General features: G+C 35.4%; 1 protein-coding gene across 1 annotated transcript in view; it reads left to right on the top strand.

Annotated features, from left to right (window-relative positions):
• The window catches only part of Neto1 (neuropilin and tolloid like 1), a 125,034-nt gene extending 112,347 nt beyond the window's left edge, over nucleotides 1-12,687 (top strand). The window contains 3 exon segments of the mRNA XM_052742727.1: nucleotides 4,158-4,707; nucleotides 5,696-5,770; nucleotides 6,460-12,687. Of these exon segments, the coding sequence (XP_052598687.1) occupies nucleotides 4,158-4,707; nucleotides 5,696-5,756 (611 nt within the window). The 3' untranslated portion in view covers nucleotides 5,757-5,770; nucleotides 6,460-12,687.
• Nucleotides 12,688-13,584: the final 897 nt, after the last annotated feature.

Below are 13,584 nucleotides of genomic sequence, written 5' to 3' on the forward strand. Positions count from 1 at the left end.
ACGATCTAAAAGCTTAGTAACATATTTTTGTCCTAAAGTGTATTTGTTTGCATTCAACTTTCTTTGACTGTCTTTTTTTCACTCTTTTCCTTAGTTCATTCTACTTGTTATACAGAAAATATTTACTACTATTGATGTATAATTTAATATTAATGTTCATCCATTCTAACAGTCTCTGTTGTTTCATTAGGTTACTTAATCTATCCATATATAATGCTGTATCTCCTGTACTGGGCTCACAGCCTTTTTCATTTCTCATTTTCTGTGTGTCTCATGTATCTTTTTATCTTTTCTGCCTTCTGTAGTCTCTTCTACCCTAAGTAGATATGCTTTACTGTAACATTTCTTTTTTAGTGTTTTTCAATATTTTCTTGATTTACTTTTTCTGTGTTGGCTTAGGGGCTTATAACGCACAACTTAACTTTTCAGTATATCTCAGGGTTTTTTTTGTAGGCTGACAATTCTAATGAAACATAGAACGTTTTTCCTGTATATGTCACATTCTCTACTCCTTTCACCCATTATTTTCTACATTATATGTATGTATGTTATAACCACAACCACACATTGTAATAATTGCTACTTTATATCATTCTGTCTTCAGAGTGAAAACAGAGTAAGGACAGTCTGTATTAGTACAATTTGCTATAAATGCTTCCTGTTTGTTGTTTCTGTTTCATGTGATTATATTTGGATTTTTCTTATCTCTGTGTCCTTCTTTTAATATAAACAATGGTTTAACTCCCACCAAACTCAATTCTACTAGTGTGATCAGAAACCACATCTCTATGAAGTCTAGGCTCTGTAGTACAATGATGCACAGAGCTCACTGTACTTTTTAATGAAACAAATTTAAATGACTATGAAGAAAAAATTCAGAAGTATGTCTGTCTCTCTGTTTCTTTCTTCATTTTGTTATATTTAATTTTTATTTTGTTATATCTAACAATGATGTTGTTTCAGTTTTTAAATCAGTTTTACTAGATAGTGAATTTGGGTATAGAATTATTTATATGATTTTTAAATTTGATTTTGCTTGTGGTGCCTTGCATCAGTGAGCATGTATTCTGACCTCCAATGATTGTCAATCACATGATAATCTGTATAGATCCTTTCTCTGGTGTAGCTTGAGTTTTCCTGCCTGGCCCACAGTCAGGACAAATCTCTCTCACCTGCCAGTCCCACAGCCTCTCAGACCCGACCAAGTAAACACAGAGACTTATATTGGTTTCAAACTGTATGGCCGTGGCATGCTTCTTGCTAACTGTTCTTACAGCTTAAATTAATCCATTTCCATTAATCTATACCTTGCCACATGGCTCGTGGCTTACCGGCATCTTCACATGCTGTTTCTCATCATGGCAGCTGGCAATGTCTCTCTGACTCAGCCTTCCACTTCCCAGCTTTATTCTCCTCCTTGTCCCACCTACACTTCCTGCCTAGCCAATGGCCAATCAGTGTTTTATTTATTGACTAATCAGCAACACATTTGTCATACAGAACATCCCACAGCACTTCCCCCATTTTTTTTTTCAAAAAGGAAGGTTTTAACCTTAACAAAGTAAAATTACATATAATTTGGGAATTTGGGCATAGCTTCTCTTACTACTTCCTGCTGGAGGGGGGCGCTGTATCTTATGGGGACACAAAGAAAATTTTAGAATTATGGAATAGTCCATGAGGCTGTATTGTCTGAGCCAGTTGCCTTGAAACGGTTCTGGATGTTGGATCATCTGGGCCATGGTGTCATCGGAGACCTTTCAGGGGGTCTTGGCTGGTCAAACCTGATGTATCTTAATCTGGAACAAATCCATAGCCACTGGCTTTCTGTAGGAACAAAAGCAGAGACTCTTTTCCAAAGCAACATATCCTTATATCAAAATTTTGAAGTCAAGGTATCTTTAGAATATACATTTTGGCATAACTCAACAGCTTTTACAATCAAATGTTTTTCTGCAGTTAAAAATCCCAAAGACAACACAATCCAGATTCTCTGTGTAATATTCATCTTCACGTGGCTTATTTTTTATATTAATTTTACTGTCTCTTTAAAGACTTTATTTTTTAAAACTATGTATTTGTTTCTATAACTCTATATATCACCTTTTTTGTCTCTTTCAAGCCTACGTATATTTTACACACATTTAAACTATTTCATCTGAATCTGTCTTATTGTGAATCTCTTGCTTTAAATTGCAGCAGCTGTGACTGCTGGCTCCGCCCACCTCAGCTTCCTAACATGGCATTCGCCAGCTCTGGGAGCTATCCTGGGTCTATGCTTTTATCCAAGCAGCGTGCAGCCCAGAAACCTCTTTTTTTGTTTTGTACTAGAAAAGGCTAAATCCACCGTGCAGCTTAATGTGCCACTTGCAGAGGCCTCATTCCCGCCATACTGCAGGTCGAGCACACACTAGGAACCCACAAGTAGCTCAAACCGGCAGCTGCCGCTCATTTGAGGGAGACAGTTAGGAAGCTGCTTTTAGCTCCATTTTAGAATCTTTTTTCTCAGTTTTTAGGTGGAAACTCTTGTCACCACGTTGGACGCCATTTGTAGCTAGAGTTTTCCTGCCTGGCCCACAGTCAGGACAAATCTCTCTCACCTGCCAGTCCCACAGCCTCTCAGACCCGACCAAGTAAACACAGAGACTTATATTGCTTACAAACTGTATGGCCGTGGCATGCTACTTGCTAACTGTTCTTACAGCTTAAATTAATCCATTTCCATTAATCTATACCTTGCCACATGGCTCGTGGCTTACCGGCATCTTCACATGCTGTTTCTCATCATGGCAGCTGGCAATGTCTCTCTGACTCAGCCTTCCACTTCCCAGCTTTATTCTCCTCCTTGTCCCGCCTACACTTCCTGCCTAGCCAATGGCCAATCAGTGTTTTATTTATTGACTAATCAGCAACACATTTGTCATACAGAACATCCCACAGCACTCTGGGTATATTATTTTCCCTTTGCTGATTTCTTTATTTTCTTGTCCTGTATATTTTTAAAAAAACTATTTTAATAGTAAAGACTGACTAGGTCCTTTACATTTACTCTACTTGAACTTTTTTGAACTTGGATGTGCATTTTATCATTAATATAGGACATTTTAAGCCTTTTTTGATTAAAAAATACATTTGTTCTAAGGTCTCTTTTTGCTCCTAATATGCTTTTGTTTGATTATTTGATACATTTTTCCAGTGCTACATTCACTTTTCTGCACTATTTATCCCAGAATTTTTATTCCTCCATCTTCAGCTTTGCAGATGGAGCCTTGTGGTTTTGGCTTCAACTTCTCTGAAATACAGCTGATGATTTGGAAGAGGGAGAGAGTCATTGCTTACATGGTGGTCACTCTTCCTGAAGAATTCTCACTCATTTCATTGTACTTTTAGGGAATGGAATAATTTCTTTAGTACCTCCATAAGAATGATTGTTTGTAATTATCCTTCCAAGCCTCTAGACATGCAGATATTCTCTCCTGAGCGTTCTCTCTCCCACGCCTCTGTGCTTTTTTCTATGTGCCCATTTGCTGTCCACAAATAGGAAAATTTCCATACCCTCATTATAACAGAATTTTAGTGGTCAATTTTTATATTAATTTTTGTTTGGGGAAATATGTGCAAGTTCTCATGCTTCCATTCCAAAATGTCTGCTGTGATTTTTGTGTTGAATTATTCTCCGTATCAAAATGCTGTGATTCCTATAACTTCACTTTCCCTGCCAAGCAGCAACGGAGAGAAAGTCAGGGACATTCATTTCTGGTTTGGAATTTAGAGATCCTTTTATGACTAAGAAGAGAAAATAAATCATAGTTCAGGAAATTATCACATCGTGCACAAATACTATTTTATAAGTCTTATGCAAATATTAGCATATATATGCATTTGCACACACACACACACACACACACACAAGTATGTGTACACATTCAACGTAGGAAGTAAGCAATTAGATAGTTACTTTTATGGAAAACAGAGCCCCTGTGAAAACAGAACTTTTTTTTAAAGCATTGTTGTGCGATACTTTAGGGCTGTGAAAATTGTATGCTCAGCCTGTTTTGTGTTAAAGTTTTGGAAGTGCATTTTGAAGGCAATATTAACGTGTGGTGGGTTGTTTCTCCTCTTGTCTGTCTGTTGTTTTCACTCTCTCCTACCTACAGAAAAGAGGAAAACCAGCCTGCTGGATCAGCTGACCAACACCAGTGGGACGGTCATTGGCGTGACTTCCTGCATTGTGATCATCCTTATTATCATTTCTGTCATTGTACAGATCAAACAGCCTCGTAAAAAATACGTCCAAAGGAAGTCAGACTTTGACCAGACCGTTTTCCAGGAGGTGTTTGAGCCTCCTCACTATGAGTTATGCACGCTCAGAGGAACCGGAGCAACGGCTGACTTTCCAGATGACTTTGAGAGTTACCATAAACTGCGGAGATCATCTTCCAAATGCATTCATGACCATCACTGTGGATCCCAACTGTCCAGCGCAAAAGGCAGCCGCAGTAACCTCAGCACAAGGGACGCTTCCATCTTGGCAGAGATACCCACCCAGCCAGTCAAGCCCCTCATCCCACCTGTGAACAGAAGGAACATCCTGGTCATGAAACACAACTACTCCCAAGATGCTGCAGATGCCTGTGACATCGATGAGATCGAGGAGGTGCCCACCACAAGCCACAGACTATCCAGACATGAGAAATCCGTCCAGCGGTCAGTATCCATAGATATTTGATGGCAACCATTCACTGAAGACGGAAATGCTCTCACAGCATTCGTTCTAGTCTGTCTTCATTGTCAGCCCCCACCCTCTGAATCATAGTTGAAACCACAGTATCCTCATCCCCCCTTCTTCCTCCCTTTCCTTCTCTTCCTAGCTCTAGTCTGTTCATTCTATATCCCAGACATGTGCATGAAATGTACACGTGTATGATGACACCTGTGCACACAGACCAAAGATACTTTATTTCTACATATATAAGAACTATTTCTACAGAAAACAGGACACTTCATTTATAGTAGAGATCTATGCAACTAATTTGCCTCCACATAGTTATAGTTGTTGCTCTCTCATCAATATTATATTTTAGGACAGAAAATAATATTTTAAAACTGTTGCCTTACCAAGATAATGATACCAACTTATTAAATATTTTTAATTTGAAAATAAAATATTTTTCAATAGAATCTATTTATTTTGCTAAAAAAAGTATATTTTCCCATATGATGTAATACTTAGATTACAATTATACTTTATAACATTGAGTGATAAAATACTAAAAATTGATATTTAAATATAGAAAAATTTAAATATAGAAAAAATTTAAATATAGAAAAAATATTCATCTTTCATTTATACATATATAAAATATGTGTTATATGTTAATATTTCTAAAATGAGTAAAAATATTGGGCAGAAAATTTGATTTAGTAATGGTTTATTTTTTTGAAATTCCAACATATATCAAGTTTAATTTTGCTGTTTTTCATGTTTACTATAATTTATCTAATTATATGGAATTATAAATTTGATTCATAAAAATCTAAAATATCTAAGTTGATTTGATATATTCATGCATGCTGATGAAATACCACTATTTTCATTGCTTTATTAACTTTAGGGATGATTTTAAAGTAGATATATGTATTTATATTTTGTGCAAATATTGCTTTGTTGAATGAAATAGCCATAACATTCCAGGTTCTGCCTCATTGGGTCTCTAAGCAAACACGAATCTGAATACAACACAACTAGGGTCTAAAACGAAAACTCAAGGTAAGCAAACGCCCTTGGCTCCTTCTCCCTTTGTCCTATGCTATTTTGTTCTGTTTTGTTGCAACTGTCTTACAGCATTTCAGAGAATGTGCTATTTATTCCTTATTTCTTAAGCTACCTATCTCATGGCATTTCACACATAGAGGTAGAATGGATGCAATAGTAATGGAGTGACTATTCTTAGGATGCGTAGCTTTGTGATCAGTTTTAATATTCCTTCATCAAGCATTGCTCAACAGCAGAATAAGCTAATAACATTTACATTGTAAGACAAAGATAATAAAAGCAATGAACTTTCTTTCAAAGACTAGCTCAGGAAACCAAGGTTTTTGAAAAAATGAAATACAATAATATTCACTCTTAAAGGAACTGAAGTGAATGCATCTGACTTGCAATTACTGACACAAGTTGGCTCTATTCTATTCAAATGCAACACCAAGTATTTGGGGGAATTTATGCAGTCTTATTTTTGCATGAGTAATTAGCTTATCTCATTAAAATTAAATGTGGCATGTTGATCAAATTTTATGAAATAAAATTTGAATGTTTCATGTTTTAAAGGACTCATAACATTCAGTTGTCTACATGTGCATCTATTTGTCCTGAACCCTCACACAGGCTTTACATCTTCACTTGGCAGTCTACTCTTATTTTACTCTAACTCATCTCCAATTAAATTTGCTTCACAGCTAATTTCCTCAAAACTCTTCGAGCCTATCAACTGTTCTTGAATTAGGAGAACGCATCCCATGCTCTGTATGATCTTAATAAGCTGGTGTGTTTGTTGCATCTTTTACATTGGGAAAAAATGTTTTAACTGTGCTTTATTTTCAGAGAACTATTTATACACACATGGGGACTGTGGAAAGAGAATTCTGTAGTGAACTGTGAAAAGTGGACATATTTCTAAACTCATTCCACTGCCTTTACCCAAACTTAAGAGTTACAGACATGTGTTATTTCTTCGGCAAGACATCCCTGCTGCTGCACAATGATGTGTCCATTTCCTAATTTGGTTGCTGATCACCAAGTGCTCCTTAGGTTTTAAATACATTCTAAGATTTACGGAAACTTGAAGAAGAAATTAGTTCCTGATTTAAGACTACCCCAGCTTTACTTTTACTGTCACTTCCACTTCCATTTATGTGTTGTTCACGTCTTTGTTATATGATTGTACCTGTGTGATCTGTGAAAAAACAAAAACAAAAACCACAACTTTGGGTGAACCTTGTGTTACATGTACATTGTTTTCATTATATAGACTGCTTGAGAATAGTGCGTTCCTGCGTGATTTTGAACATGCTGCAATGAAAAAAATGGAAAAGTGGATCATGGAAACACCAGCTAGAGGTTCAGTGGACTGTACCCACCTGTTGTTTCATTATAATTAAATGCAGTAAAAATTAATGAGTAAAACCTAGATTGCAATAAGACAAATATCTTCCCCCTTCTCCCTCTGTGTTTCTCTCTGTCTCCCCCTTATCATTTCTATGTACCCCTGATTTCCTTTTTTTTTATCAAGGGAAGATACCGAGTTTCATAAATGCCTTCTTGAAATCAGGTATTTTACCATTCACACCCTACAACAGAATTTTGTTTGATTAAGCACTTAGTAATACGACTGAATTGACAGTTTGAGAAAATACCCTGCATGTCAGTACTGGATATTTAGGTTGGAAAAATGCCCTCTTTATTAGACACATTGTAAAAAGCATGCATTCTCAAATATTGCTGTTACTCTTCCATTTCTTTGTGTCATATGCTTGCTACTTGTAACTTTTATATAAATATATATATAAAATGTATAATAATTTCCTAATTTGAGTTAAGAGAAATCCTTTCTTCTGTTGTAAAAAAAAGCAGAGTTACATGAGCACATGATTTATTAATATCAACTCTTCCCACACTCTAGATTACAGGATGTCATTTAATATTGAGGCTTCCCTAAATATTTGATTTCTAACATCTTATAAATTGGTTTGCCTTTTATATTAAGAATCTTCCTAAGTCAAACCTTCAGAATCATAGACCATTTTATGATTACACTACACCATTCTGACTTACCCAAACACACATGAGCCTTGATGCTTAATGGTTATGATAAGTTTTATACAAAAAATCTAGAACTAATAGTACATATAAGTTCTTTTGAATTATATGCATCCCTATAAACACTGGATGGATACTTTTGTCAAATAATGGATTTGTAGTATTCAAAAACTGATTTTGAAAACTACAATTATAGTAAATTTGCTTTCTCTCTTCAAAATAATGAGTTTCTTAAGAATAAAATAATTGGAACCTTCAAATAGCAAAGAAATCTGATCAACTACAATTTCTGCCAGCAGCTGGAGCAGACTTTATAGTCTAAATGGATATTCCTTGTCATATGTCCCTATCAGGAGGCCAATATTTTATATGTTAAAATATAAATGAAAGAAAATATCAAGTAAGTGGAGATAAAGAAAATTGTGATAGAAAAACTGAAGGACTAAGCAATTCTTGAATTTTGGAAACATGATCAACTTGCCTTGCGGAATACTTGCTGCACAAGGACATATGTGCCAGGTGGGTTTGGTAGTCTCCCTGTAATAGTGGCTCTCTGAAGACAGAGAAGGGTGTTCCCAGGGAAAAGAGTCTAACTCAGTGGTTCTCAACCTGTGCATCACGACTCTTCTGAGGGTCAAACAACCTTTTCACAGAGGTAGCCAATTACCGTTGGAAAACACAGATATCTACATCACAATTCATAACTGTAGCAAAATTACAGTTATGAAGTAGCAACAAAAAATAATTTTATGGTTGAGGGTCACCACAACATGAGGAACCATATTAAAAGATCACAGATTTGGGAACGCTGAGAAACACTAGTCTAACTAAATGAGCTGAATAGGACAGGTCTGGGTTCAGCAAAAGACCGTTTCCTACTAAACATAGTTAAGAAGACTAAGTGAGGAAGATACTCACTGTCAACGTCTGGTCTCCACACACATGCACTCATACATACTTGCACATGCACACACAGAGACAAACACACACACACACATGCACACAAACATCACATGAAGATGCATGTCCATAAAAATAAAATAATATTAAAATGGTAATTTCTTTGAATTAAGTTGACAAATTGTCCAATTAAAAAAAGATACTGACATGATGAATACTTTGGTGCATACTTTGCCCATGTCACTTATGATAAAATTTGCCTTTTCCTGTTTGGCTGGCCAATTTATTTGTTCCTGTATGTAATTTTGTGTTCATTAATTCAAATTTGGCATTTCAAGACTATCATTTAATTTAGTTGTCCTATTTTGTATTGTTTAATCGCTTTAGGAATCCTTAGTGGATGGTATTATCTTTGAATGAATAATATTACACTGGATATATATGACAGGAGTGTTTCATTATACAACAATGGAGAAAAGAAGATAAATTAAATGGATAAATCACCACTCACCTGTTATGTAGATTTACAGAGTTTCCACTCCTTTCAAGATCTACAAAATCCTCCTGATCTGCTTATTCTATGTTTAAGTATATTTAATACCTCAAATCCACCAAACAACAGACACCTTTTCTAACATTAAATTAAATTAAGCATAATAATAAGGATGGGTGACTAACATATATTTGATATATAATTTCTTCATGGGAAAATAACTTCTCTTGAAGGATGGGCCTCCTCTTGGGTGATGATCACATGACCTCCAGGTGTTGACTGTTCAAGGGAGGAGATGCTGACATCACTGCCCAGAGTCCTGGAGGCCTGTGATTGTCCCCATCAGAGATGCTACGTACTGAATCTTGGAATGTCAGAATCCAGAAAATCTACCAAATGTATTTTGGAGCTCCCTACAGGTGCCTTCATAAAACCCAATCCAATATTGAGATTTGTCAATATATTAAAAATATCTATTAAATAACTACATGAAACTTTACCAGTTGAATATCAACCTTTGGAAAACCTTCAAAATGGGTGGTACTTGGAGCAGAAGGAAGGAGTGGTTTAAAACTATCAAATTTAACAGTTAACAATATTTATTCACAAAGTTAATTCAAATACATCACTATGTAAATCTGGTGAAACTCCTGGTTTTGATGTAAGTGTTTGTATTCACCTTTTAGGATTTTGGTGGCCTTTCATTTTTACACAGAATGTCCATGAAGACCTGAGTTAAGCTTTTTACTTCTCTCGAAGTGCAGTGCAGTTGCTTAACACAAGGTTAATGCTCTGACTTTTAATCTGAATTTTCCACACCTGTTTTCATACACATGCAGATTTTATGCATCACTTCACAAAATAGACGCAATATTTGATTTTTTCACAGCTTATTTTAGTCAGATAATTAAAATGTGCAGTAAACATAATTCAAGATCAATGTCATTTGGTCTTTAAATGAGAATCAATCCTGTCCTGGAGATGCTGAATCTTTCATCTAATTTTTGTCCTATTAAAAATATTTTAGAGCATTGAATAGATTAAAAATTCTTCTCAATATTTAGAGTTTGGCTTTCAACATCATATGAATATCTCTTCAGTTTTGCGTCCCACAGGAAGTCAAGATTTCCTTACATGTTACAGGTTTTGTTTCTTTTGTATTTAAATCAAGAATGGATTTCCCTGAACTCAAAATATTAAAGTAAAAAAGCCTGGGTCTCATCATCTTTTTAAGGTAACAACAAACAATGCAATGGTGTTTGATAGTGAAATAAATGATGCCATCTAGTTTGAATAACTGCAGTTCCCAAAACTAGGGGGTGTGTGTGAAATAAAAGAACTATAAAATTGATGTGTATCCTAAATAAATACGATGTGAATAGTGAGTTTGTTCTCTGTCTGTTGAACAGAAGGGTTAGTTACTATGCATACTTTCCTCAATTAAACCATTTCTTATTTTTCACAGCATGATGAGAAAATGCGGCCAAGAAATCATTAGATGGGTAAAAGAACAAAATAGATGGAACTTGAGTTAATTACTAGTTCCTTATTTCTTTAGTTAACATTTCTTATATCCCCTTTGAAGACTGGAGAAAGAAAACTGCATGGCAAAAGTAAAGGGATGTTTTGTTTTTGTTCTTGTTTTTGTTTTATCATCAATCCAACTCAATAAATCCAAAGTAACTTTTAACTAAGAATAATAACTATTCATTTTGTAATGAATTTAGATTGTGCTAAAATTCCTTTTAACTAAATTATACCATTTGACTAAATCCAAGGGTGTAACAAAGGCAAGAAATATAAGTAAGTAATGTCAAACACATAATTCACTGTTTTCCTTGTGGCACCAGGTTATGTGCTTTCCTGTGTTTTCTTAAAGAGAAAATGCTCCCTAACATCCCTTCATTTCCTTATGTTAGGAAACAAATAAATAAACACAACTGTCATCATGCTTCTGTCATTTGCTTGGAGGATTTAGAGAAGTTCCTTATTCCTGTGAGCCATTGTGATCATACAATTGCTTTTCTATTTCGTAGCCATACAATTGTGCAGTCAGCTCACTCTTGGTCCTCACCATCTCCTTCTCTTTAACCAGTGAGCCATGGTATTTTCCAACCATTCATTGAAAAGTTGTTTGGGGGTTTCTTTTAATAGTCACAGATAGTCACTCAAACAAAAATTAAAGCTGACCAGCAAGTATGATGTGTAAGTTATTTAAAATAAAATTATTCCTTTTATATCACATTATTAAACTTGTACTCTTTATTCACTTTCCCTTGAGTTAAACCTTATATCAGCATTGCTAGATATTTTTTTGTCTGTGAAATATGTATGCCAAAACCTCTTCTTCAGTACATTGGGGGTGAAGATAATGGTGGAGGTTGGTGGAGGAATGATCTTTAAACTGTAGAGGAAAGTTCTATTCACTTCTTTTTTACCATGTGGCCCATCTTGAAACACTAGTTCGATTTCTCTGGGTCCCTGTCATCTGTGCAATATAAAACATAATTGTCTGTAAAGAAAATGCAGTGCAGAGGATAGTGTATAGTCAAGAAGTGAGAAGTTGAATATTAGAATAGTGTTTCCTTAGGGGCACCAGAGGAGCTCTGTGAAGTGTAGGCTTCCTAAGCAGACAGGGAAAAATTTATGTTTAGAGTAATCAGATAAAAATACAGGCTGGAAAACCTCTTACTTGAGTTGGATGGTAAGTAATGAAAAGTCACAGAAAATATAGTTCAAAAAATAGATGTAGTTGATGCTGAGCACATTGGGTGCTGACCCAAGAGTTTGTCTTTTGTTCAAAGATGATGATCTTAACTACATTTTGAAAAAGTATGATTGGAAACTTCTTTGAAGTCAGTATATTTAATCAGTAGAATGCAGAATGGTACATAGTAACTTCAATTAAAACAACTGGGAAGTAAGACATTAAAAGTAATAGATAGTCAGAGGAGCAGGAGTATGTCTTGCCACCCTACTTATTTTCTACAGTATGTTATTTCCATGGTTATGGTTAATGAGAAAAGATACTGACAAAGTGAAAACACATGACTAAGTCCCTTCTGAGAGATTTGTGTGGAATCTTTTCCTTGGTTATTGGAAATGTGATTCTGTGAATGAAAGTACCGCAAATAGTGTATATTGTTAGCCATTGTACTGTCAAGGAAACTGAAGTGGTTTTATAACTTTTGTAAGATTGTGTAAGACTGATGAGTTCAGTTCTCCTACAAAGCTGACTAACTGCTGAGGTGTTTTTCACCAATGTGCAAATATAACTCTGTTAATTAGTGTACTCCATCAAGAGAAATTGAAAATTACCCATATTACCCCCACAAGTTTGTGTTTACTCATCTGTAAAGTGTGATTATAAAAGCTTCTTTTCACATGAAAGTGTGTAAAGACCAAATGATCATGCACTGGAAGATATTTTTTTATATTATATGATGCATTGTAAAAATAAACCATTTTTCCTAAATTGTGTGTAAACTTCATTTTGTAATTGACGTGGTGCCTACACATCTATAAAGAACAGCCATGAAAAGACGTTAGTGTCTCTTGTCTGGATAAAACATGTGACTTCCAGAAGCCATTGAATCTGACATTTTTTAGATGTCATTTCCTCCAGGGTATCTTTCTTTGCACCTTCATATCAAAGTGCTGTTTATCACTATGAGCAGCAGTGAATCCCAGAGCTCCTAAGTAACTCCAAGTTGTTAACTTGTGCACAAAGATGAAAACATGTGGAAGTGAATCCCATGGTCAACCATGGGCAATTGTTTCACACATCTATCAACAGATAGTTGGGGAGGTATGTGTTGTCCCTTAGCCATAGTTTTGATATTAAAATATGCCACACTGTATTAAATTATTTTTCCCACAGTCCAAATTCTAGTTGCAGTTCTTACTACATTTGTGTTCCTTAAAACACCCTTGTAAGCTTCTCAATTTCACCTTGTAGTAAGTACATCGGATAAAGCTGTTGAAGAAAACACTCACAAGAGCAACCAACTGCATGAGTAGACAATCAACAAGAGGTCACGCAGGGGAAAAGTTGTAACACTTTCCTCTACTATTCCAGTTTGCTCTCTATAGCGGTAAAAACCTTCTCTACTACTTGAAACTTCTGTATTTATGTGAATGAGTCATTACTGAGCAAAACAAGCATCCAGACTCTGTGATCTCAAGTTACATATTTCATAGACAACAGATAGGAGGCTCCTTGTGCAGTCTTTTGTCTATAGGAATCACTTCATAGAAGATAAGACTACTTGGCCACATTCAAAACTCACCTTCAAAGGCCCCTTGCTTTGAATTACTATGATTCTGCCAGATATTTCCTTTCCTACATGACCAGGTTAGGATCCGCTGATCT

This window comes from Peromyscus californicus, unplaced genomic scaffold (genome assembly GCF_007827085.1).
Source record: "Peromyscus californicus insignis strain IS unplaced genomic scaffold, ASM782708v3 Scaffold_17__1_contigs__length_78620276, whole genome shotgun sequence".
Taxonomy (NCBI): Eukaryota; Metazoa; Chordata; class Mammalia; order Rodentia; family Cricetidae; genus Peromyscus; species Peromyscus californicus.